We start from the raw sequence: 24,860 nt of genomic DNA, 5'->3' as shown, positions 1-24,860 counted from the left end.
CATTTTTTCATCCTGGCGAGAAGGGTGTTGGCGTTCACAGTATTGAGGATGGATGTCGGAATGTTCTAGGAGAGGGCGAGTGAGAGAGAGGGAGAGAGAGAGAAATAAAGAGCAAGGAAGCGTCTGAGGAGTGTTTGCCCAGTGCGTTTATTGCCACTGCATAATTTATGAGTTGCTGGAGCTGACCATCATGGCAGCATGCCGCTGGCTGCCCCAGGGGCCATGTGGGACAGGCCTGTAAATTGGATGCTATGCTCCTGCTGAGCTCGCATGGTCCCCTTTTAGCATCCAGCCTGAGAAACATACCCTAGCAGCCACATGGACAGCCTTCTACCTTAGGCTCCAGATCAGAAAAAAAAAAAAAAAATTTGATTGAAACGAGAAAGATGGAGAGCCAAGACAGAAGTGCCTTCTGTCGCTCACTCCCAGAGCTGTCAATCTTTTCATCCTCACAAATATATGATGCCAATCCCTGCCTATATTCCCCCCCAGTGCCTTCTTCATTACTGACTTCAATGCTTCTCTGCACCTCAGCCATATGCACAACTTTGGGGCTGCCAGTCACCCAGCGTGACACTAATTAGTTGATAAAGAATTAAGTGGACCTTGAAATTGAAATTGGAAGAGGGTGTGAGAAGAAAAAAAAAAATCAAATCTAGCCACCTTTTTCCTGTCTCCGTTGACAAGGTTGTCTTGCTTCTCTCCTTCTTCATCCCAAGCCTCAAGGAACAACGCATTCCATGGAATAATAATTGATGTTGTTCTTCTTCATGAGCTTCCATCTCCACAATTAGCTTTTTTTTTTGCTAACTTGGGCACATTTGCGCAGGATAATACAGTTTCCTACCAAGATTGAGTCAATGTATGACATTCACTGTCCTTGGAAAGATTAAATATGCCATAAATTTGAAGTGTTTGATAGTTTCAGATGCATGGAACCTCATCAAGTATCTTTTTTTTTCTTTCAGTGTGATACGGAGACTGACCAGGATAGTAAGGTAAGCCTGACATTTTTTATCCCATTGTGGGTGTGTCTGAATCAATTCTGAAAAAGATCCACTGTTCATTTAGGCCTGACAATTAAATGCAATTATAATGAAACACCCTATGAAGACATACTACCACACTTTAATTAATTATGGTTTTGTTATAAATGTTCTTAATGACCTTCAAAATTAAAATTCGACTGCATATTATCATATTTGTTTTATCTAGGAATTGATAAGAAAAGTATTTGCATGACATTATTTGAGGTCAAATGAATGTGAACAATTCAAGTATTACTAAAAATATCTAAGAATTCAAAATTGTCACACAGTTCAGACATTAATACAAATGATCATATCATCATAAATTAATAAATAGGTTTTTTTTTCCCCCCATCTTGCTTAGACAGTGCAGCAAATTGAGTCATTACTCAGTGTTGTCCGTTCAAATTGGTCCTGTCTTTTGTTTTTCTTTGTTTGTTTCTGGAAGCAGGAGAGAACATGTTGCCCTGTAATCCCTCAACCGATTGGATTAATTCACTCGGTCCGCCTCTGACACACAGCGTTGACTACACCTTGCTGTCATTGATTAATTGCGTGTTAAAGTAACAAGAGGAGTGAATTAGTAAATAGGGGACCCCTGTGACATGTCTTCTGCCTTGTTGTTAAGGAGTCATTTGAGCTCCCACATGACTCTTTCACCTCATCACCTTCTGTCACTATCTACTCCTACCAGGCCCTTTTCATTTCTCACCCAATACCCCCTGTTGTCATTTGCATTTTCTGGATGAGGCGGTCTACTTCACAACCCCGTCGTGGAGAAGGATGCTAAAAAGAAATCCTTTTAATGGGTCAAATGTATTCCAGTGACGACAAACGTGGCTTATTTAGTTTCCCTTCAAAAGCGGGAAATGGAAAAAGTGTTCCCTGGAGAAATCATGTTCTGCCTGTGTAGCAGGTCTCCGCCATGTCGACTGCCAGGCTCTGATAAGACACTATTTGGATCTCAGAATATGCGTGTGTGTGTGTGTGTCTGCAATCTTATTTGTGTGTGCGTGCTTGGAAACTGTTAAGAGCCTTTTGTGCCCGCTCTAAAACAATAGCATGCAGCATCTGGAATAGTTTCATATCATATCTAGAAAATGAGCGATTGCACATGGTGTAGCTAGCGCAAGAGAGAAGCATTCCCCTTCAGACTTCGAAAAATGAATCTTTGATGTTAAACACTTACTCAAGCGTCATCATTCAGCTACACAGTCTGGGCCTTGATTTTATAATATCGTCAGGAGGCAGTCGCTCTAGACTCATTACCGCTTAAATGATTTTGCTTATAAGTGGCATCTTAAAACGACTACTTTAATATTTTAGGATGAATAGGCGCCGGCGCTCTAATGCTTTTCAAATGAACCATTCATAGATTTGCTGCCTTTGCAGGTATTAATCACATTGGAGCTTTTAGAAATATTCATATATTATATTATATCATCCATCCATCCATTTTCTGTACGGCTTTGTCATTATATTATATTATATTATATCATATCATATCATATCATATCATATCATATCATTATATTATATTATATTATATTATATTATATTATATTATATTATATTATATTATATTATATTATATTATATTATATTATATTATAATATATTATATTATATTATATTATATTATATTTATATTATTTATAAGTGCCTCCACAAACTCTATGTGCTATTATTTTAAACATATTTGCATTGTTATTCATAGCCAAGCCAGACCTTACCGTAAATGTAGCGTAATGTGTGTAGTCATTTGGGGCAAGGGATCTAAGTGGATGCTTTGGAGCAGCCGGAAGAACCCGTTTGTCCTTGACATAAAATACAATTTGCTATTTATCTTCCTTTATTGTTTTGCTGTGTTTGCCCTCTGGCAATTCTCACACAAGAGTTGTGTTTCTCAACGACTTGGCAGCACTGTACATAAAACCAGTTTACAATCCCACCCCCCAACCCAAACCCGCCCTCGCTGCGCCGCAGTGGGAAAGAAGAGTAATAAAAAGGAAAGAGCAACTTGTCAGCGTTAAAAGATTATGTGTTTTGCCCCCCTCCAAAGGAGGAGAGTGGTGTTTACAGGCTTGAGTGGGTGCTCACTAGGTTGAGGCTGAGGCTGATTGCACTAGAGTACCCTGTCAGCCAGTGATTTGTCATGTACTTTATCATCCTTGTCACTCTGCAGAGCGTTGTCATAGGTAACGTTCCCGCCCGGCCCCCTCCTCCTCCTCCTCCTCCCCCTTATGCTTTGTACTCAGTCAGTGCAGGAAATTTGTATTTACTTTGGGGGAGTGTAATTTGTTCCTCATGGATAATATGACCCTTAGCGGAGCCGGATCACGGGTTAGTTGAAGTGATATTTTCCGGTAATGGTAGTCGTACATCATGGCTGTCAGGGCGGGTTAGGAGGCGAGCACATTATAGCTCCATTTTAGCACTGCAGGCATCTGGGATTATTTTCCATAACCAAGTATGACATGACCGCTCTGCGGAGTGCATTAAATTTTTACTAGCTTTTTTCCCTCCCCCTGCAACTTCTGTGGCTTTACCCCCGGTCTGGGTCTCAGGGCTGCCACAGTGATGGATACCCCCACCGAGTCCCAGTAGCCCTGTCCAAGGTTAGCGGGTGTCACAGACCTACACGGCTCCCCTCCATCCAATAAGTGGCAAATCTCTGCTCCCTGTGAGGCACGTTCACACAGGAACATGGCTCACCGCCGTGGTATATAAACACAGCCACAGGAAATGAGTCACTGCGTTGGATGTGGGAGAAGAAAAAGAGCTACGTCTCATCACGCCCAATTGCCAATCTCGTGGATGCTTTGTAGGCCAATCGGAAGTCAATCTTATGCTGTCATATTGTCATAATTGCATACTAGGAGGAGTCTTTTGGGGTTATCCCATAACGACTCAAACCGTTTATACCAGTTTCAGTGGATGTAAGTACTCCACACACAAGTTTGGTTCAATACTTATTTTTTGTGGTATAATGAAATTGGAACCAAGATGAATCATTGACGAGGGAACGTAAAAAAAATGACCAACTGAAAACTCTCGCTGGGTCATATTCAAACGCTGTGCTTCTGATTAACCCCAAATAAGGTTCAGTTGTTCAAGTAGTATTTTCCTGATTCAGTCGTTGTTCTCTGTATCTTCTCAAGAACATCACATGACCAAACCCAGAAAACAGGCGAATTGTGACGGTTATTACTTGAGGCTTTTTTAAGCACTGCCTTGTCAGTTTCAATTGACAGCAAGTGGCAAAACGGCAGATTTTTCTGCCTAATTCATATTCTACCAATGCTGTATTAATCAGAATGTAAGACTAATGAGGGGCACATATTATTGACTTCCCCTTAAATGACATTTCACGACTTCTGAAATACTCATGGTCTCTTTAGGAATGAATCAATCGGAGTTCAATTTGATGAGAAAGATGTCTAGCATAACAGCATACAGAAAAAAAAAAATCCAGAAGTAGTGATAGCATTTCCACTCCCTCTTACACCTACCATTTGATCTTCCTTTTCTTGGCAGCAAGGTCTGCAGTTTAAAGGCCATCTCTGGCCGTTGACAAATGGCAAACCACCCCCCTCTGCTAATCAGTAGAGTCTCCGAGGTGTACGAGCAGGCGGAGCTCATTAGGGGACCCTAGATGAGAAATTAATGTGGAGATTGTAGGGCTGGCAGAGAGCCCCCTTGATGGGGGGGCCATGGGGGTGGGGGGTGCTATGCATCCATCTGATGGATGACCTGACCAGCAGGCAGCAACACTCTCCAGCACATGTGCTAATGTACGCATGCACCTGTCCACGCTTCCCCCAAGCCAAGAAAGCACTAGAGTATGGCTTCTCCACCCAGCAGCGCAGTAATATGGCCATCAGGCAAGTAGGATATCAAAACAGAAAAGGTCAGGAAGGAGACGCTTCTGCCCTCAATGTCAGATCGATCATTAAATAGAAATAGACGCCCAAAAAGGCCAGGATGCTATGCAAGTATATATTTTTTAACATATTGGATTAATTGAACACAATTCATCCTGTTTGACCGAATATATAGTTTCGGATTATGTATAACCACTAAAAGTAAAAGACGACTTAAGCGTAAATGAGACTTGACAGAGTGGATTTTATGCATTGGCCTTTTTAACATAGTCACATTTACGTCCTGCTTTACCAAAGTTTCAAACAGGGAGTGCTAAATTGAGTTTATTCACTCAATAGCTTGTACACACTGTTGGCAACAGGTGGAAACGTGATGGAGACCAGGTTTATTTGAAAAAGTGTTTTGCACCTTAGGTAAATATACTTTTCAGCATGGAAGGTTTGGAAGAGCCCCGTAAGTGTAAAATGAAGTTGGCAGAGTTAGTGGAACACAAACAAACATGTAACTAAATTAGAGAATTCTAACACTCCAATAAATTGAGGGAAGTCTGAAACCGTTTGAAAGCTAAAGTTCTGTTTGATATAACTGTGCCCTTACTGTGGTTAGAAATTAGGATACCACCAAAAAATTCAACTGATGCAAGGAAACGCTGAGTTGACAGTTTTGTTTGAGATGGTTGGCTCCAAATCAAACTTAAGAAGTTTAAAATTACATTGCTCAGTAGTTCATCTCACCATAGAGTTTCAATTCTCAAATTTCAAATCCCATAAGCTTTGATGGCCTTTTGTCAAATGACTATTTGACCTCAATTCAAATGTCTACGATTTCCTCTATTTTTTTTTGTCAGTGCTATTTTGTCATTTGAAAGACTAATGCGCTATGACGGCTCCAGTCAGAAACATACTTGAAATAAAAAACAAGAATCTTTAAAAGTGCTTGCAGGAATAAAACTTGTCATGGTCTGCCAGCCTGAAATTAAAACTGACTTCAATGATTTAACATTTTCTTTAAACTGCCAATAAAAACATCACATCAACATGGCTAAATTTTCAAAAAGTCTTTGTCAATGAATTATCTACCCTGTCATAGTGCCATTTCTTTTCATGTGCTGAAACAAAACATGATCCAGACCTAATAAATTCCATTGTATTCTTTAAAAAAACAAGTTTACAGCTGGGTTGTTGTCACTCACAAGGGACTTGAAATGCCACACATTGCGCATGTGGTAACAGTTTGATGTTGCAGGCAAGTCAGCACTATTGTTTCAATATGTTCCAAATCTTGTCATCTTAATCTAGTTTTGGGAACCACAACTCGGCAGATGCTACCTCCCTCCAACGCCTTTTGCCGAAGCCAAAAATATGCTTTGTGTGGGCAGGGCTGATCAAAATCAATATCATACCACCAAAATTCAAGCTGTGGTTGCTCGATTGCAAAAATATCCAATAAAATATGTTAAAAGTACTGCTTGGGACATCTGAAACCATAATTATCTATTTTTTCTTTTGAAAAGCCTCTTGTTGACACCAGAAAGTACCGTAAATCCTGTTTTGCTTATATGTAAGCCGCACCGGACTTTTTATTCCCAGTGTTACCCAAAAAATCCTTTTAGAATATCGTAAAAATCATGAAAAATCCATAGATAAGGCGCACCGGACTATAAGCCGCAGAGTTCCAAACCTCGTGCAAAATGCAAAGGTTATATTCCGGAAATTACGGTAATTAAAATTGCCAGCACATTTTATACAGTCATCACATGTTAAATTATATTGTGGTTGTATTTTTAAATTGTTTTGCATCAGCTTTCATGATAGTCACCATGGCATTAAATACCTCAAATTGATCATCTTAAGTCTGTATTAGTTCCTCATCCTTCTCATCAGTCATCCACAACCAGCAATAAAAGTGAGTAATTACACATTTGAGGAAAGCAAGCCCTTGAAATTCAATGTGGAAAAAACTGAAATGTAGCAGTGACTTGTGTCTCAAAAGCAATAATCCAATTCTCAATGCAAGGTGAGAACACAGGGAATGGAAAAATAATTCAATCACAAGTATGCTTTTTGGAGTGAGATGCTCACTCTGGTGAAAAGAAATGCAATCTCCATCTTTCCTGACCTGGAAAAGAAAAACGTCTTGGGCAAAGTATCTCCATTTATCAAATGCTTTTCAAGTGATTGCCCACGTGTAGCGAGGCTTTAGCGTGGACTTAAGTTATTGTATTTGAAAAGTGAGGAGTGAAAGGAAGGTCCCGTACACCATCAATCCTGCAACATATTTTGTCCAAAACATTTCCGTATGAGTCACTAACCAACCTGAGGCCAACTTGTTGTAAGTGAGCTCATGAAACCATCTCGGAGTTTGTGGCAGGGAGCAGAACCTCATCTCTATTTATGAGGCAGTGTTGCCAGTTACTGCTGTTCAATAATGTATGCCGTTAGTCGTCGGGTTCAAACCGGTGTCTCTGGAAACTGGTCACCTATTGGACGGAGGAAAAAAAAAACTGTTGTTATTCAGCGAGCCCTTTTTCAGTGCCTATATGTTTTCATTCATGCGCTCAGTTGCATCTCTGTCTGGCCTCTGAGTTTTCAGACAAAGTTAAAGCTTCTCACTGTGTCCGGCGGATGTCAGTCAAGGCTCGGCTCACCTACACATCAGCTCCTCCCGGCAAACTGGGTCATTAACTCTCACAGACCTCTGCCCCTTTATTGCTGCTTTTGTCAAGACAATGATTTCTGCAGGCAACCTGCTGGCCAGTTGACTTCTCACTCTCCTAAGCAATCTTACTTCACCCACACAAAATGACTTTATCTTTATCGAAAATCATTTTTCTCTCTGCTGTGTTGGGTGACAGATACAAGCTATGTGATTTTTAGCTCTTAGCTCTTCATCTTACCAAAACCAAAGACAGACTACTTACTGGATTGGTGAGCAGTAACCTCCATGTGGTGCTCTCATACATTTATGGATTTGCCCTGGAAGCCCTGATGTTGAAGTCGAATATCATTATCTCGCACAAACTTAGTGAAATGTTGGCATCTTGCAGGCAATGTTGTCATCCAAGATTTAAACTGTTGTTATTTTTACAAGCTTTTTACAGTCAAAATGCAATATATTTTTAAGTTTGAATGTCTGTAAAAGACCTCCCAACGTGAATTAATTTACTGTCTTCATCCTTTGTGGGGAGCTCATCTTTTTTTGGGGCATCCGCAGAATTCTGTGTGCACCACAAAAACCCAAAACTACAATAATGATCACTTTGTTAAAGTGAGTCAGTGAATTACTGCATCCTAACATTTTAATAGCTATTCATCCAAACGGCAAAAACAAAACCATTAAGTAGTAGCAATTGACAATCGATAGTTGTCATTATTGCTGTAAGATTTAATTTGACTTTCACCGCAATAATACGCTGAAAGGCAAATAAATGGTGGACAAAAATATGGCAACCACCTCCTTCCACCATGTCCCTAAATGCAAAGGAGGTCTGTCAGAAGGACAATGATATCCCAGCATGCATGTCGGCAACCACAAACAACCCTAATGACATCAGGGGCTCCGAGGAGGGTCTGTACTGTAGACCAGCGTCCCCCCCCCCCCCCCCCCCCAACCCCATCAAACATCATTCCCCCTGCTTGTTAGAGGCAGTGTAATTAGGTGGCTGAGCTTGTTGCAAGTAGCCCAGGTCACAGAGGCATGTCCAACCCCCTGCCCTGATTGCTCCCGGGGGAATTATTGACAAAACACAGCGAGCATTGCGTGTTGGGCTCTAATTATGTGTACAAGACGTAGACGGCCCCGGGGAAATTAAATAAAATTCCCTAGCTTGATGGGTCCTTTACACTCAAGGGATCCATTCCGTTTCTTATTAAGACCAGCCATTGTCTGCCTTTACGAGGCAGGCACCAGCAAAGTGTCCCTTTTCATAATACATCAATGACTCATGATGAGGATATTTTAAGGTGATGGTGAGCTATAGTTAAAAAAAAAAAAAATCCAATAAAACACTTCCCTTTTTATATTGGAAAAAATATTTTCTAATACTGTAAGTATAGGGTACCCACGTGAGCTACTGGATAGCTTTTAAAGGTATAATCAGTCTGCTGTCTGCCGTACGGACGCATCCAGCCTCTTGCCCTAATTCCCCTAGGCCCAGATGCCGGACAGGAATTGATAGTATGCTTGTACAAATGAAGTGATAAGAGGGCTCACCCAGATTACATGAGGCCTAAGTGGAAGTGAGAAAGCTTATGGAGATGGATGAATTCATAAGGCTGCCTGGCACATTCTTAAGAATCATTGTAATAAGGGATAAATCAAACATCTTTCTTTCTTTCCCCGAATGGTTTTGAATTAAAGCCAAGGCTGATGGTAGACCTCCCGAGAGAGGAGTGTGGAGCTGACCCCCTAGTGTACCCCCAAAAAAAAAGGCTGAATAAGCATTATTTGTTTTAGCCTTCTTGGTTCTGCAGTTCAGATTGACAAACCGTTCGCAACTTTAGAGATGTTTGTAGACTGGAACCTCAAAAATTGAACACCTACCAGTGGAGAGAATAAGTGGCAGTAGATGCAGATGTGCTGGCTGCAAAGTCCGAAAAAGAAATGTAATGCGTTTTGAATGGCAACTAGAGGTGAGTCACTCTAGCGCTAGTGGCCATGATATTTTTTTGCTTGGCAAAGCAACACAGCCGAGGGAAAGAGACGACGGCAGAATGTCAGCTTGCAAATGAAGTTGCAGATGGCATTTGCTGACCGTCGTCAAGTGTCACAATCAACTTTTGTCATTTCGCAACTGCAGTTTGCAACCCAAGCCACTATTTTGGTAACCATCAAGCATCATCACATGGAAACACCTGAAATGTCATTTTCAATAAAACGTTATGCCCTTGAACTATTCATCCATTTACATTTCTCTGGATATTTTCATGAGAATGTAACCTTTATGGTCATTTCATCTTGCAACCTAACAAATAGAGAGCTTGAGATGCAAAGCTTGTAAATAAATACCCGTCCTTAGTATTAAAATAACACTTTACTACAACAACGATGTACATAAGCTACCAAAGTGTAGGCAGACATTTGAAAATAACAAACGCAAAGAAGTGCCCTTTGGGTTATGAGATAGCTCATTACCTATGAGCAACCTTCCATCTGCACTCATGGCTACTCTGGGAGTCATTATGATTATGATGGAAATCTCACAAGCCATTACTGGGAGACAGCACAGGGCTCACTGCAGACACACTAATGGACTCATTTGTAATTGGGCGAAAGAGAAATGACTCTGTGAGCTCGTAGCCGAGGCGCTATGACAAATAAAACTGAGTTGGTTTACTTGATTACATACGCATAATGTCCACCCTAACTTGGATTAGTCACTAGCTCAATTTGTGATGACCTTTATGATGGCATGGATGATTTTGACCCATTTTCATAAACAAACTAAAATTCTAAGCTAGTGGTAAAATTAAGTGTGTCATCTAAGTAATGGTGCATACATTAGAAGCCCGAGAGAGTGTCTGGATATATGATTTGGTGCCTGTTTTAGTATCCTTAATGGAACTCACGCAATATCATTATCAATCTCCTCACACTGTTTATCAAAGCACTGCACAACCTCGGACTTGTATTTTACTGACCGTGTCTGTTCAATGACCAAAGCCTTGAGCACCAATGTGATCGTAAAAAATAGAATAAAGCAGAAATGGATAAACCAAGAAGTGCTTAGGAGTTCCTATGACACACATAAACAAGAATGTGTGTGTGTGTGCCTGTTGGGGTCTAATAAGATTTCTCTGACCTTGGTGATTTATAGATTCATTTGTGTGCTTGTTTAGGGACCTGATCTGCATTATTCATGTACACAGAAGGCAGCACCGAGGACATTAGCTGGTTAACCCCCGCGCAGGTTGGGCCACATTATTTGAATGCCTATTACCAAGAACAGGCCTCTCGGTCTCACGCTAACAATTAGGAAAGGAGACCATTTGGACGGAAATTGGCAAAGGCAGCTCATCTATTGCAAACAACAGTCATTCACCTCTGTACCTAGAACAGGTGGAGCCAGAACATTATTATTCAATTAGCTCTGTTAACAGTAAACAATGCACAGCCCCTTTTTCATGCTCACAAGAGAAAGATAATTGGTAACCAAATACCCGGTGACATTCTGCTGCTTTAGTTGCATTATTTATTTGTCACACACCACCTGGCATGCATGTGATGGGACACATGCCATGTTTTACATGAGCGTGATTATGATTCATCCGTGTGCAGATATAAGGTTCCAGAAGCTTTGGCATGAAGCCTCTTTTTTTTTCTTTTTTTTTAATGTGGATGATGTGACGTTTGAGATTTTTTTTCCAATGCTGCTGTAGGGGAAAGAAGTCCCCAGATTACTCGTTTTAATTTTCAGATTTTAGTTTTTTATTGTTTCAAAGATAAGAGTTATAGATATTGAAGTGCTATGAAACCTCCAACCAGGCACTTATTATTATTTCAACTTGTCCTGTACGGGGTTACCATGGTTACATGATTTGTTTGCTGCAGTTGCAGTTTTTACACCAAATTTGCACCAAATGATCAAAAGGATCAATTTTCCGCCTTCCTATTTGAATATTTGTGTCCTGCCTAAATCTGCTATGCCGTGGACGTGTTTTGATTGAATTTTTTTGGAAATGCACATCGAACACTCTTTTGTTCCAAGTCCTCGTACTTGACCGTGGTTTATTTATCACAGTCACTTTAAAAAAACAACAACATCTGCGTTAATTACCCTACAATGGTTCTTTGGCTCACCATAGCGTGACACAACACATCGCAGCTTAAGGAGGGATAAGATGCAATAGCTTTAGCGCCATCTTCCCTGTGGAGGATGATCCATATTCTGTGCCTTTTCTTGCCTTCTCTCTGGGGAGAATGCCATCATGCATAAAGAAAGACAAGGAGAAAGGCAGCAGCAGCATATGTCTGCCTCTGACAGGCCGGGCTTATCGTCTCTTCAGCTCTTTGCTACAAGCGTGATTACCGCTGACAGCTCAGACTGCTGATAAAAGCGGCAACATTAAAGAAAACAGAAGAGGCGCGCAGACACCGCACCAGTGTTTCTTCTCATCAAGGCTTCCATCTGCCCTCCACTTCTCACCACCTCCACCAACACTCCAGCAGCTCCTTCTATTCCTCATCCACCCAGAACCCCGCGCCGGGGTGTCAGAGCTGTCGAGAGTGGGAAGTGACATCACAAGAATTTGCAAGCAGTCTCGAGGCTCATCATGTCACTGGCAGCCTGTCTTGTGTCAGGCATCCCCCAGGAAAGCTGTGATCCAGTCTTCGTATCCACGCGTTCAGACTCCTCGCTGGGGACGGGGAGGGAGGCGAAATTAACAGAATGTTTTTCCATCTTGTTAACTGACAGCATCGTTTGTTCGAAAGGCTGTCTGAGCAAAGAGGTGCGTGAGTGTGCGCGAGGATTTCGTATTGGCAAGAAAACAGTGTGGTGAATTATTGAGTATGGATGAGGTGACAGAGCTCGCGCATTTTTAGCACGTAGCTTTCCAAAAAGCATCTGAGGTGTGAATTGAGGAGTGCTCAATTAAGAAACTGTGAAAATCATAGAGCACACTTTGCTTGGCTTAACCAGAATATTTGGGTTTTTATAGATGTATCGTATCTGTGAACATCCAAGTTGAGGAAATTTGCACAAAGCTGTGCCCAATTTCTTCCAAGGCTGCCAGAATTGAGGCACTTATTCTGGAGTCATGGAAAATCTGCCGCATCTCCTGGGTAAATCTCCCATCTCCGGGATCTGGCTCGCCGTCAGCTCATTTGGACGGAGATAGCGGCTGCCTCAGCGAAGAATGCGTTTGATTCCCTTTTCATTTATTTGAACTGATCTGCTGTGATTAAGAGCTCCATGTCTCATTATTCTCTTTTAGAGAGGAGCGGGGCATTGGCTTTTGCCAAAATATTTGAATGATTAGGGCCCAAGCACGGGCCATGCCAAAACGTCGGGCAGCATTCACTCTGCTTATTAGATTCACTTAAATGCTGTTGTAAATCACGGGAGCCAGCGCATGCTGCCAGAACCGGCCCGGTTTGAACACGAGAAGCTTCTGTTGCCAAAGCCGTTGCAGGCTGGCGAGTGAGACTTTTGCTGCTGTTTGTTTTAGTTCAGCCAATCAAATGGTTGTTTGACAAGGATGAGTTCATTTCCTGGCTGATAATGCCAAATATTCATCTGTGAGGTATCGACTGGTAACTATCTCCGTCACAAAAGTGCAATTTCTCCAGAGTCCAGAATCAATGGTTGCGCCTTTTAAGTCTTGGAAACATTTCTTAATATGCCAAAGCTATTATTTTAGTTCATGCAGCTCTATTCTTGAAGTGTTCATTGTGAATGTGGTCTGCTTGATTGGGGCCCTCAGACTCAATAAGCACCATCAGCAGCATTAAACCTTGGAGTTATTCTATTGTTCTGTCAATTCTAAGATTGCAGAGTGTGAGTGAGCAAGGAAGAAAAATAGGCCTCTTGCTGAGCACTCGAAAAAAAAATATGGGGGTGAAAAAAAAAATGTGAGCGTTTTCTTTCAAAATAAATCATGGCCGCTCAATCAGTCCTTTAATTTGGCACATTGTCAAAAGGCAAATGCAACAAATCAGACCATATTGTTCCTCGGGGGGATGTAATAACCATGAGCTCTACTGCTCTACTCATACCCTCTTGTTGACTTCTTATCTACACTAACATCTGTTATGAGAACGTTCAAACCTCTTGTTTGTTATTTCCTGATATAAGTAGGATATGATTTGTCAAATGAGATATGGGTTAGAACCCCCACCCCGAAAAAAATATCTTTCCCAGTTGCTGGTCTGCCAACAGCACTTACTTGTGTGAACTGGTGGCACACAAAATGGTCAATATCTAGCTTGCTTTTTCAGTAAAACCAAAACCTTCTGAAAAGTGAACTTACCATTTCACCATAGCAGTATTAAACATTAATGGTGGAAGTTCTTAAAAATTACAATCGGAACTGGACCAAACTGTCCTACTTGGTGGATACATGACTATTGACTCAAAGGAATGGGAGAAGGTAAAAAAAAAAAAAAGTCTCGACTAATGATCCATAGCATGATCAGTATTGCCCCTACAAGAAAAAACGGGCACTAGGCACAGTTCTCTGGAAATCAATTCCCAAGAAGCGTTTGAATACTGGTTGTAAATCACAGCAGACGGATAGAAGGTACTGGGGATGAAAGAAGAATGTGATTGTGGGTGTGCCTTCATCGGGGAACAGATTAAGGAAAGTCTTCCCATCATAAACCCTGAAGGTAATGTTTCCCAAGCACTTGCACCCTCAGCAAAAGCAAAGCAGTGACGGGGTAAAAAAAAAATAAAAAAATGTTCCAGCCTCTTGCTCCATTGCTTGATGTCTCCTTTGTTAAATGAGTGGAGGTTCAGGACAGTGTTCTCTAATTGATTTATATCCTTCAAAAGAGCTTCCATCAATCCTGATATGACTCTAATCAAGTTGTTGGCTATTTGGGATGTGTGTGGTGGATAAAGTCATTGATCAAGTGAAGCTCAGAGATGATGACATATTGTTTACCTTTTGAGAGAAATGACTTAAAGCTATAATGGAGTGCATTTAACTAGTATTTCATAAAAAAAAATCGTCATTGTTATACTTTGGATGTATACTTTTTATGATTTAAACATTTGCAAATAATGGCTCCGTTTGAACTTAAATTCATGTGCAAAGCTTCAATAGAATGAATGACATTAATATCATTTATTTAATGCTTAATATTTGTCAACAAGCCAAGGTGGATCGTAATTTACAATGTCATGTTTTTCAAGTTAGCTTTGTTGAAGGCAAACTGTGCTTAATGTTGCATGACTCATTCGAGCCGGATTCCATTCTGTATTTTGTCTTTAGCACAAGCAAATACTTGCAGCAAAACATCCAGCGCAGTCTCCAGAGAGCTGCAAATGAGCTTAATGAATTAACAAACGAACAAACAAACAGCTTTAAGGGTGAGCTTCAGAGAGCAGCAAATCTGTAAAGCATATAATATCTAATTTGTAGGTTAATATTGGCCAAGGCTTTTTTTTTTTCTGTGCTATCATATGCTCCAACAAATAAATCGACTTATGTAAGGTCAAAATAGGATTTATTTCCACCTGCCATGTGCGCTTACTTTTATCTCATTGCTATCACTAGTTGCCCTCATTCTTGCTGAACTAAAAACGGAAATAACAACGATGACAGTGTGACAGCATACAGCAAATCCCAAAGCAAACAGTCACTTAGTTTTTTTATGGTATGTAATATTTCTTGCCGTAATGATGCATAGTGTTGCCGTTGTTTTGTCCTGATGCACTGTGGCTAACGGCATAATGAGATTTGCCGGTGACAAGTCGTCTTCCCTGGACTTGGCTCTGGTCTGTCTCTGGATGTGTATGTCAGCCAAGCAGCATTTCAGTTTTTTTTTTTTTTCCTCCTGTGCTGTCTGCTTTTGATTTCTTTTCCCAGTGGTGTTTAAAAAAAGCAACTGGATTGTTAGTGACAATCATCCGCTCTGGCCCTTTTGAGGAGAAAGTTTGATTTAATCGCGCAGCTGTCATTTAATACGCTAGAGCGGCAGGCGCTCCTACGAGGCCCGGTCCTGATCAAGCACCTCAGAGATGTCCCCGAGATCGCTCTGGTTTCTCTTTCCCCCCCGTTATGTCTAAATCCTCAATACAAATTGCGGTGTTTCAGCTCTCCCAATGGGGCCTATTACTGCCTGTGGGGTATTAAAGATCATTAATAGTGCTGTCAGAAAAATAGAGGGAGAACCTGGGGGGGGGAGCGGTAGTGAGTTGCTTAGCTTCTCATAAATGGGAAATTAATACATCTGCTTCATTAATGCCGCCTCGTGTTTGATGTTGGTTCGCCGGCAACTTTAATGATCTAGGTTTGAGCCGACGGGGCGCTAGACTAAATTTGATTCCTCCAATTAAGTAGTCAGTCTTCTTTTCTTTTGGGGAATGGGTTTGACAAGAAGAAAAAAAAAAAAAAAAAACCTGCTGGCTAATTATGCACTCCAAACCATTTTAGTTACGAGGCTTTCGCTTTTCTATTAGTCTCCTCTTTTGTCGGTGACGCATTGCAGTACGTTCATCAGCTTTGGCCTACATAGTCAATTTCCCATGACTAAACACTCGCAAATATTTGAACCGGTACGTCATAATCTTCTCAATATATGCAAATCAGCGCAAGGTGATGAACTGACTCATAACAAGAGCTGTTTCTAATATTTTATAGACCTCAATTTGCAACATAAAAGGTACATGAAAGGAGCCTCGTCACAGAAGACAATGTAGAGCAACCATAGTTGAAATGCGATTCTTGTTATTTTTGCTGGAAACAATATCTCGAGTGGCTCAGCAGGCCAATCCCGGCTTTGATGGTTTTTACTACAGCGGATGCATACAAAGTATGACTCGGTTGGGCGCCATGTACTTTGGCCATACATTCGATGTGATTATATAATTGATATTGTCGTGTTTTACAGAAGCTGTAGTCGTAATAACTCCCTGGGTAATTAATGCATGCTGTTTAAAAGTAAAAGCTACAAGACAAACTGTCTTGCTGACGCATAACTAACATCTATTACCAATGTAAATGAGCCGGCAACTTTCCGATTTAAATGGGAGCAAAGAGGGAAAGTTTGCTCGCAGGCATGCTCAGGGAAGACTTAAGGAGCAGCAGAAAATGAGAGCAAGCCATCACGCATTTCGACTTTAAACCGTTTTCTGAAGAGCATCTGGCCTCGGGCGCTGAAACTTGCCAAAATACACACTCGTTTGGCGCTTTGAAATCACAAGGTAAGATCACCTTGGGAGGAAAAGATCAACAGACAAAAAAGCAGACGGATGCCACGTTTACCGCGTAGCAGGCTGAGGGCGATTTCTTTTGATCCGCAGGAGAACGTCTTTGCTTGGCGCCAACGCCAATGCAGCACGTTGCCTCCCACCAGCATCGCACAGCGCCATCTGCTAAGACCTGTTGGCTTGTTTGTTTTCCAGAGCAAATAGCAAATCACTCCTTTCCTGTTCCTGCTTTTTACCATATGCCGCTGCCTGTGTATCAGAGCGAGGCATGTATATTAATGAAGTTAATCAAAGGCAGGCACGCAACTGCATCTGCCAAGGGAATTTTCAAATGACACACCTGCTCATTCATTCATCAAGTCGTAAAGCTCACATTGTCACCATGGCTACCTTTCACGAGGTGAAATAATCATCAATGGCAACTATATTACCAATCGAGATGAACAGAATATCTGGTTGTTGTATTCAATGGGAATAAATGACTTTGCAGGTCTTCAAATACAATGGAAACATAACACTTGCCATTGTTCCTGGTCGATGTTCTCATTTTGATGCCATGCGGATAAATTCGTTCAGAGATCCACCCACGGTTAGTATGGTCAGGCTACTGCCGATGATCTCTTAGTACCATATCATCTTTACATTTCGGCCGAAATAAAGGAATAGAAGTCACTCCTGCAATACTTTTGCGTCAATTGTTCACCCAAAGTGTGGCCAAGTTTGTGTAGACTCAACTTTATCATGCATTTTTTTTCCAATAAGGTCAGACGTTTTTCCAGGCTAGTGTCAAAGCCAGAGACCGTATCATGCATTATTCTCGCAGTTTTAGAACGAGCAAGCAAAAGTATGCCGACCCATCGTGATGCAATCCCACACCTGGAAATGTAGACCTGTGAAGAAGAACAGTGTCTGTCTCAAGGGCTCCTTTTCCAGTCAGTTGATAGATTGGCAGCTTTCCAAGATGAAATTGTACCTCCCATCACGCCTCCAGAAAAATAACAAAATGTTCTCCTCCCACTACCCTGGTTTGCTCTGGGCACAAGTGTAGCTGAAGGCAATGCCTGGATCAAGCATGGAGAAGTGAGTTGTCGTCCCCCACTCAAACAAGTATATCTACTCTATGTGGGTTGTGAAACGCAGTCTGGGAGTCGCTAATCTTTTGTTAACTCGCTTCTCCTTTCCCAGTACAAAATACTTGTTGACAACTCCCTCGGATATACTCCAAAACATGTCAGATGATGCTTTTCCTTGCTCAAAGTCACGGAATATATTCGCCGTTTGACGAGTGCGGCAACATGACAGTGATCAGTCACTCAAGATTACATTGTCAGTGGGTTAAAGTAGGTGTCTATTAATCTGTCCTGTCTTGTCTGATCAATCAAGTCGTTGGCCTTGAAGGGATTTTCTAAACCCGTTTCATGAGGGGTGGCTCTTGGAATATTGACAGGAAACCAAAAAATAAGCCTTAATAACAAAAACTAAAATCTTATTACATAATATTATACAGTCTGTAATACACAATATTCTTCTTTGTCTGGCTCATAGAAGGATATTAGCTTCGCAAAAAGCCTTTGGGCTGTCGGTGGGCGATAGATAATGTCACATTACCTTTAACCCTAGCACCATCACCCCAGGGTTGACCTTTGACTCCATGTCCAGCTTTAACAGCCTGCTTGTCTGCTGCCTCTCCACATTGCCACATTCATCTTAATGGTGAAACATACGGTCAAAGGTCAACATCAGCTAGTCTAGTAAACATGTCCAATAAGATCACTAATAAGATTATAACATTTAACTGGTACATTAATAATAAATAACACCACAGCCAAAATTTTGTGAAAAGTAGGTCTGCACATAAGTGGTGCGCTGGTGCGCATGCACACTGAAATTTTTTTAAGCACAACCTATTTAATGTTTCACTGTATGTAAATTTATTTCACACTATAACATTTGAGCATCATTGTTATACTGTAATAAGGGGAAAATATTTTGAGTTATTTAATTAGTATTGTGTGGTAATGTCGTTTGCTCAGGGGTTCTTTATTTGTAGCTTGTTTAAGTGAATCCAAAGTCAAAATTTTACGACCACGCTCGCACATTTGAGTCGAGTTATAATAAAGAGTTTTAAGATTAAAAACGATTTCCCTCAAATTAATAGCGATATTCTGGTATTTTACAGTAATTAATATGAAATGGCTAACTTTGCAAACCCATTGCTACCATTGATACCGTTGTGAATGTTAAACCGTTTTGCTTTTGGTTTAAAGCCTGCTTTCTTGTTTTATAAGCATACTGTTTCAGGAAATTAACTCCAGGCTCCGTTTAAAAGGGTGGTAAAGGTTTATTAAACAAACCAGATGGTGTCGGTCCAACAATAGCACGGTGTTTTAGCTAGCATCACCCTGAAGGCCACCGTGTCTCTTCTCCACATCTTCCCTGTGTCACACAGACTCAAACTCAGCCCCCGATGTCCTCGCTTTGACAGGCCGAGCGGAACAATAACCACGCGCCAGCTGATGCATGATCCATGGATTTGACCCGCTGACCCCAAGACACATTGTTATGGGCCGTTTACATTGTGCAAATTGACTAATGTTTTCATGAGGCTCTTTAACCGGCTTCAACTAGGATTCAGGATGTGCCACTGACTTCCTCCTCTGTAAATAGCTCATCCTCACCAAAGACAAGAAGATCAGTGTAGACAAAGAGGAAGTATAGGCACATTTGTATTCTGCAGATGCTTTCAGAGATTAGTGGGGCATCAGAGAGCAAATATGAGTCTGACAGCTCTCATAATGAAAGAATCAAGACGCATTATGAAATAAGTGGAAGTGACCAATGAAGGGAGACACAGCGCTAGCTGCTTTGAATTCCAATTCCATTAACGCAAGCGAGCAAGGTGCCTTTTAACGTCTCTTGAGATGTTATGGGACTCCGATATCCGGGCCGAGACTCCAATAAAGGTCACTGTGACAGAGGAAAATAGACTTCGGCCTCTCCGTTACATCATCACGAGACGTGAGGGCCACTCCTCAAAATCTACACTAGGTATTCATCTTTCTATTTTCCTGCCCAGCCCTAAAATATCTGCAGAATGTGAAAAGGGGTGTGTGTGGAACGCATTGAGGGGAGTGGATTATCTCATGAAGGGAAATCAATTAGAGCGTTACGGTAGACTGTGAACATTTATCCATTTAGCTTGACCACTATTGGATTTTCATGATGGGCTTTGACTGTTCAGACCGAGAGATCAGAGTTAATGGCGATTGTTCTGCACTCCTTTATCTGCCTTATTCAATGAGAGACACTTCATCAAACCAGAGAGAGCCCCGCGGCCTATTGATAGATGGGCTTTGTGTGCGGTTGAAGAAAAAAAAGACAAGGTATGGGGGTTGAAGGCTGAGGGGTTGAAATGGGAGGGACTGCGACCTAGAAGGGGGGGGGGGATGTCACAGATGTCCAGGCCTTTGAAAGAAAATTAAACAAGTACCTCATTAGCCAACGCTCCAGTGCTCCCTGGAGGGGGCCAATGAGCCAGGCTTTTTAATGAGCTGGGAACTTAGGCGGTGCCAAAGTTTACCCCAGCCTTGCCTTTCTCTTTTACGCCACCGGGAAGAGCCATTCCCTCCCCTTTTGCCCCCCCCTTGCCACCTCATCTTGGACCTCCTACTCCATTGAGGGCAGCTCATGCAGAGCAGAGAGAGGCACCACACTGATTCCCTGCCTTTCAGCTCCGGAGAGGGGGATAATGCTGTTTTTGTACCACATATCCAGAGGAATTATGCGCGCTAATTTGATTAGGGGAAGATTTGATTAACTGGAAAATGAGGGCTTTGCTTAGACTTTCACACGCTTAATTTATCCCTTGCAAAGCAGACGCAACATTGTGTCATGAAACTCAGAAGGCATATGAGAAGCCCATTCAGCAGCTAGATGGCCCTTTCAGACTCAACAATATCTAGGACTGCCATGGTTCAAATTGGGATAATCAGTTTAAAGCTCTTTGCCTGGCCACAGAATACAAATTGCATTTGGCATTAACAGTTAAAAGGTTCGGAGAATAATGAGATTAATGTAGCGGGGAATTGAGGTAGCCGGGACGAAAAATGCTCAAGGAATAGCATTGTTACAAAAAAGGTGAGGCTTGACGATTCTTAGACGGTGGATGTCAATCAAAGCTACAATCTGGTGTAGTGTTAAAATAGATTGTTAGAAATCACAGTGCCGTTTTAATGTGTAAGCGTGGCATTACTGTTTTATCTTCCCGTGCAAAGTGCAGCGGCCTTTATTCGCCGATTCTTTGAATTCATTTAATGCTTTTCGTTTGCTTTTCTATGATCTCTTTGTGCGTTGTGGAATGGCCACAGGGACTGAAAGAGCTGAATGCTTTGCTTTTACTCCTTTTAACATGGAGCCATGAAGGTCATATTACTGTGCGGTGATGATTACATTTTAATGAAAAGAGACTTCTTCTATGAGAGAGCCAGAGGCAGGCTTGATCTTTTTTTCAAATCTAAAATCCTACACTGAGTGACCTTCCCATCTGTCTGGCTAGAACTGCGCCTGGCAGTTCTCTATCTTAAATAAATAGCTCTTTTATTTTACACAGGGATTGCCCGGATTACCTTTTTAATAAGATCTTAGCTGTTCTCGAGTAGAATGTCCCGGGACTGATGCAGAGTTAGTCTTCAGTCCATAACCATCCACTAAAGATCTACGTTCCTCCCAGAGCCCATTTGAGCCGCTTGGTTTTGTCATCTGTTATATTGCCAGTTATGAAGCGTCGACTTGAGCCAAGAACTGACATGAGAGAAGGATGGTGAAGTGATGGAAGTATGGAGAACGAAATTGGGAACCCAGACAGATGAGCCATCTCCTCCTGTTGGAAGTCACTCCATTTTCACCATCTGTTCACCCCCGCTTTAATTAAATCTACAGAGATGATGATTTTTTTTTTTTTTCCCCTCTTTCGTGCCACCCATGTCAGATTCATTTTTTTTTCTGCCGTTCTACTCTCGCATGCTGTATTTGAGTGCAGGTGGGATGATGCCAATGTCCACTCATCTCCCACCTTGCTGCCAGCTGCTAACGAGAGTGAGCCAGGGCGGCGAGAGGCAGTTGCCAGGCATTATGAGCCGTTAATGAGGAGCATTCGAGAAAAACCCCTGGCCAAGGCCGCTTGCCATCAGTCATTTTGGTCTTTATCTTCTGCATACAGACACACTTCTACATTCAAATGATGAATGAACTTAGGTTGGCCTCCATATTTCCGGTGCTATATTCTTTTGTCCGAATTTGACCGTAAGACAAATTTGTATACCTTGCTGGCCTTCTGCATCAAAATCATTTGTCTGGCCAATTGTTTGGCTCACCGTCGCTGGTTCCCCCGCACTTTGCCAACAATGAAACATCTCCTGAACCAATGCTGTGAGCACATTCTGAGATTGGCAGATATTTGCTCTTGTGGTTCAGTGTAATTTCAAGCCTTTAGAATGTACTTTACATTTACTTCTTGGTACGGGTTTCATCTAGCTTCAGCTGCCTACAATAAAAGGCCACTCAAAAGTGCAATTTATCGCCAATCACAAAGTCTTGAGGGAGAGTGAAATTGACATGCTGACCCATGCTGTTCACGTTTCGACCATAAACCAAAGGCGTTGCAGAGAATTTGTCAGCACAGCCAACTGGTGACTACCCGGGACTGCACAGATATTTGTATTCAAATGTGATTTCTTTTATTATAATTTTATATCATTATTTTCCTTTTTTTATATTTATTTATTTATTTTTTATTAAAACATAGATATTCCTCTAGGTATTCATCAGTCATGCTGTTTTGTTACAATTTTTTGCTTCTATTTCCCCCCCCCCCCCCCCCCCCCTTAGTGTCCTATTCAAACTGAATAATTGACAACAAGTCCGGTGTAAAGTCCAAAGCGGCCACAAAGCTCCCTTACGTCCGAAGGAGCTCAGTTGTAAAGCCCCCACGCTGCGTCTGGGCAGCTTCGGTGCCTTTCAAACATTGCCGCTCATTGATTTGAGTCTTTTGTCGATTGTTCTAGTCTAGTCATCGGGAAAAGCCCCGCTTGTGCTGTCAACGCTGTATGCAGCTGGGAATGTGTGTGTGTGTGTGTGTGTTTGTGTGTGCGTGTGTGTGTGTGTGTGTGTGCGTGTGCGTGTGTGTGTGTGTGTGTGTGTGTGTGTGCTATCCCCTCGACAAATGAGTTCCAGCTAGATTTAGTGGAAGGTTTTACTCGGAGGCAAGGTTGAGCCCAAGTTGTAGCCAGAACAGGTTGAATTTCAAAGGGGCTTATCAGGGGAATTAGGCAAGCCTTTGGAGTTTGAGCATTGCCTAATTCCTGGTGACCTTTCCCTGGCTCGGGTTTGACTTTTTGTGGTGATCAGCAAGTGCTGTAACAAGCTTTTCCGTCTGTGTGGCTGGGGATTACTGTGGAGCTGCCTTGCCCTCCCCTGCACTCACAAGAAGCCATCTGTGGTGGAGAGAGAGTGCATGAGAGACAGACACAGCAGCGTGCAAGAGCCAACACAAGTAGGCAATAGCCTGAAGGGCCATTGTCATGCTTGTCCGTGTGTTGGCGAAGCTTGTGCATTTGTCAGAGTTCGCTTTTGTGATAAACTGGTATGTTTTGTTCTGCTATTTTCAACCGCCAGGCACTGGCAACCCATTCTTCAAGTGTTCATGGATATTTGAATTGTTTTTATTTTTACAAAGAAAGTTTTCCGCCCCCCCCCCCCCCCCTCTCCCCTCTGGATATTCTTGTGATATTCATTTGACTTTTTCTTGGAATCGGAAGCTGGAATTATTGTTTGCAGAAAGGTTATAGTGGTGGCTGAGGTAAGTTTTATTTTATGCCAGCATGATCCACAGCTTATTTTATGCAGAGCATGGCGTCATGTTTACTTGCTAGTTTTCATACAGAATGCAAATGAGATGTTATGTCATGTGATTACACCCGTTGTTCATCCACACATAATCTTTGTTCAGAGACCCCTGCTGTTTTTAGGAATTGCGTTGATTGCATTTAATCAACGCGCTTCTGAATTCATTATGGTAACAGGAAATGTCACATCAGGTGTAATTAAGCAGTCGATAGCTTGTTTACTCAACGTTAAAGATTTTGAATTCCCCGTGATGTTATATACTGCAGTACATAGTGCTGGTGAGTTGCAAATGACAAATTCATTTCAAAACCGTTATTTAGACGACATGCATGAAACCTGCTAGAGAATACTGAAAATGAAACTTAAAAATGTGCGTGTTATTATGATGCAACCTGTCTGTGCATTCGACTCAAATAACAATGTTAGTTAGCCAAACCGTGCCCTATTATGCATTAAATTTTATTGCAATCTTTCATAAGCGTAATGTAAAAACAAAACACCAATAATGAGCTTTGTCGGTTTGGTGGAAATTTTTGAATTACTCTCTTTTTAAGAAACATTTGTGACATAGGTAGGAAGAGAAGAGCAGCATCATCATCATGCAAAAGTCATCTGGGTTGTCGCTCTCTCGCTCTCTCTCTTCTGTGCTGCATTATCATAAAAAGTAATTTAGGACTGATTGATGCAAATGGCCCTCTGTTCTTTTCTATCATTAACGGGCCCTTTGCTATGGCCACGGGCGGTGATTAAAGCTGTCGTTTTCAGTTTCTCATTAAAGGAAAGCGGCGGGCCATGGGAAGAATTCATAGAGGGATAGAGAGGGAGAATATAAAAAGAAGGAAGAAAGGGCCATTTTCATCTCGAAGCGCTGCTGTTAAAAGGAGCTACCATTCTTTAAAAAAAAAAAAAAAAAAAAAATCCTAATTATTGTATTCCCTCAAGCTTTTCTGTCTGCCTAAGAAAATCTGTGGTCAGAACCCATTTAAATTGTATCTTTTTATGATTCCCCAAATGCTTTTTCGACTGCCAGTTAGGTTGCTTATGAGCAAACGACAGAGTTCAAATCCAAGTCACTTCCATAGCAGACTTCAAATTCCGTGTGAACTCAAAAGTTATCACACACATAGTAGGTAAAAAAAAAAAAAAATTTTTTTTTTTTTTTTTGCTGC

At 41.6% G+C, this 24,860-nt stretch overlaps 1 protein-coding gene across 14 annotated transcripts in view; it reads left to right on the top strand.

Moving 5' to 3' along the window:
* The window catches only part of auts2a (activator of transcription and developmental regulator AUTS2 a), a 156,059-nt gene that overhangs the window by 91,672 nt on the left and 39,527 nt on the right, over positions 1-24,860 (top strand). For all 14 annotated transcript variants that reach the window (XM_085935101.1, XM_085935109.1, XM_085935105.1 and 11 more), the window contains one exon: positions 969-998. In XM_085935101.1, coding sequence (XP_085791227.1) covers positions 969-998 — 30 coding nt within the window. The remainder of the gene's footprint in view (positions 1-968; positions 999-24,860) is intronic.

The sequence above is a fragment of the Syngnathus leptorhynchus genome, chromosome 17 (genome assembly GCF_054491065.1).
Source record: "Syngnathus leptorhynchus isolate UIUO chromosome 17, UIUO_Slep, whole genome shotgun sequence".
NCBI lineage: Eukaryota > Metazoa > Chordata > Actinopteri > Syngnathiformes > Syngnathidae > Syngnathus > Syngnathus leptorhynchus.
Note: the sequence above shows the minus strand (reverse complement) of the source record. Positions and strands in the feature narration are given on the sequence as shown.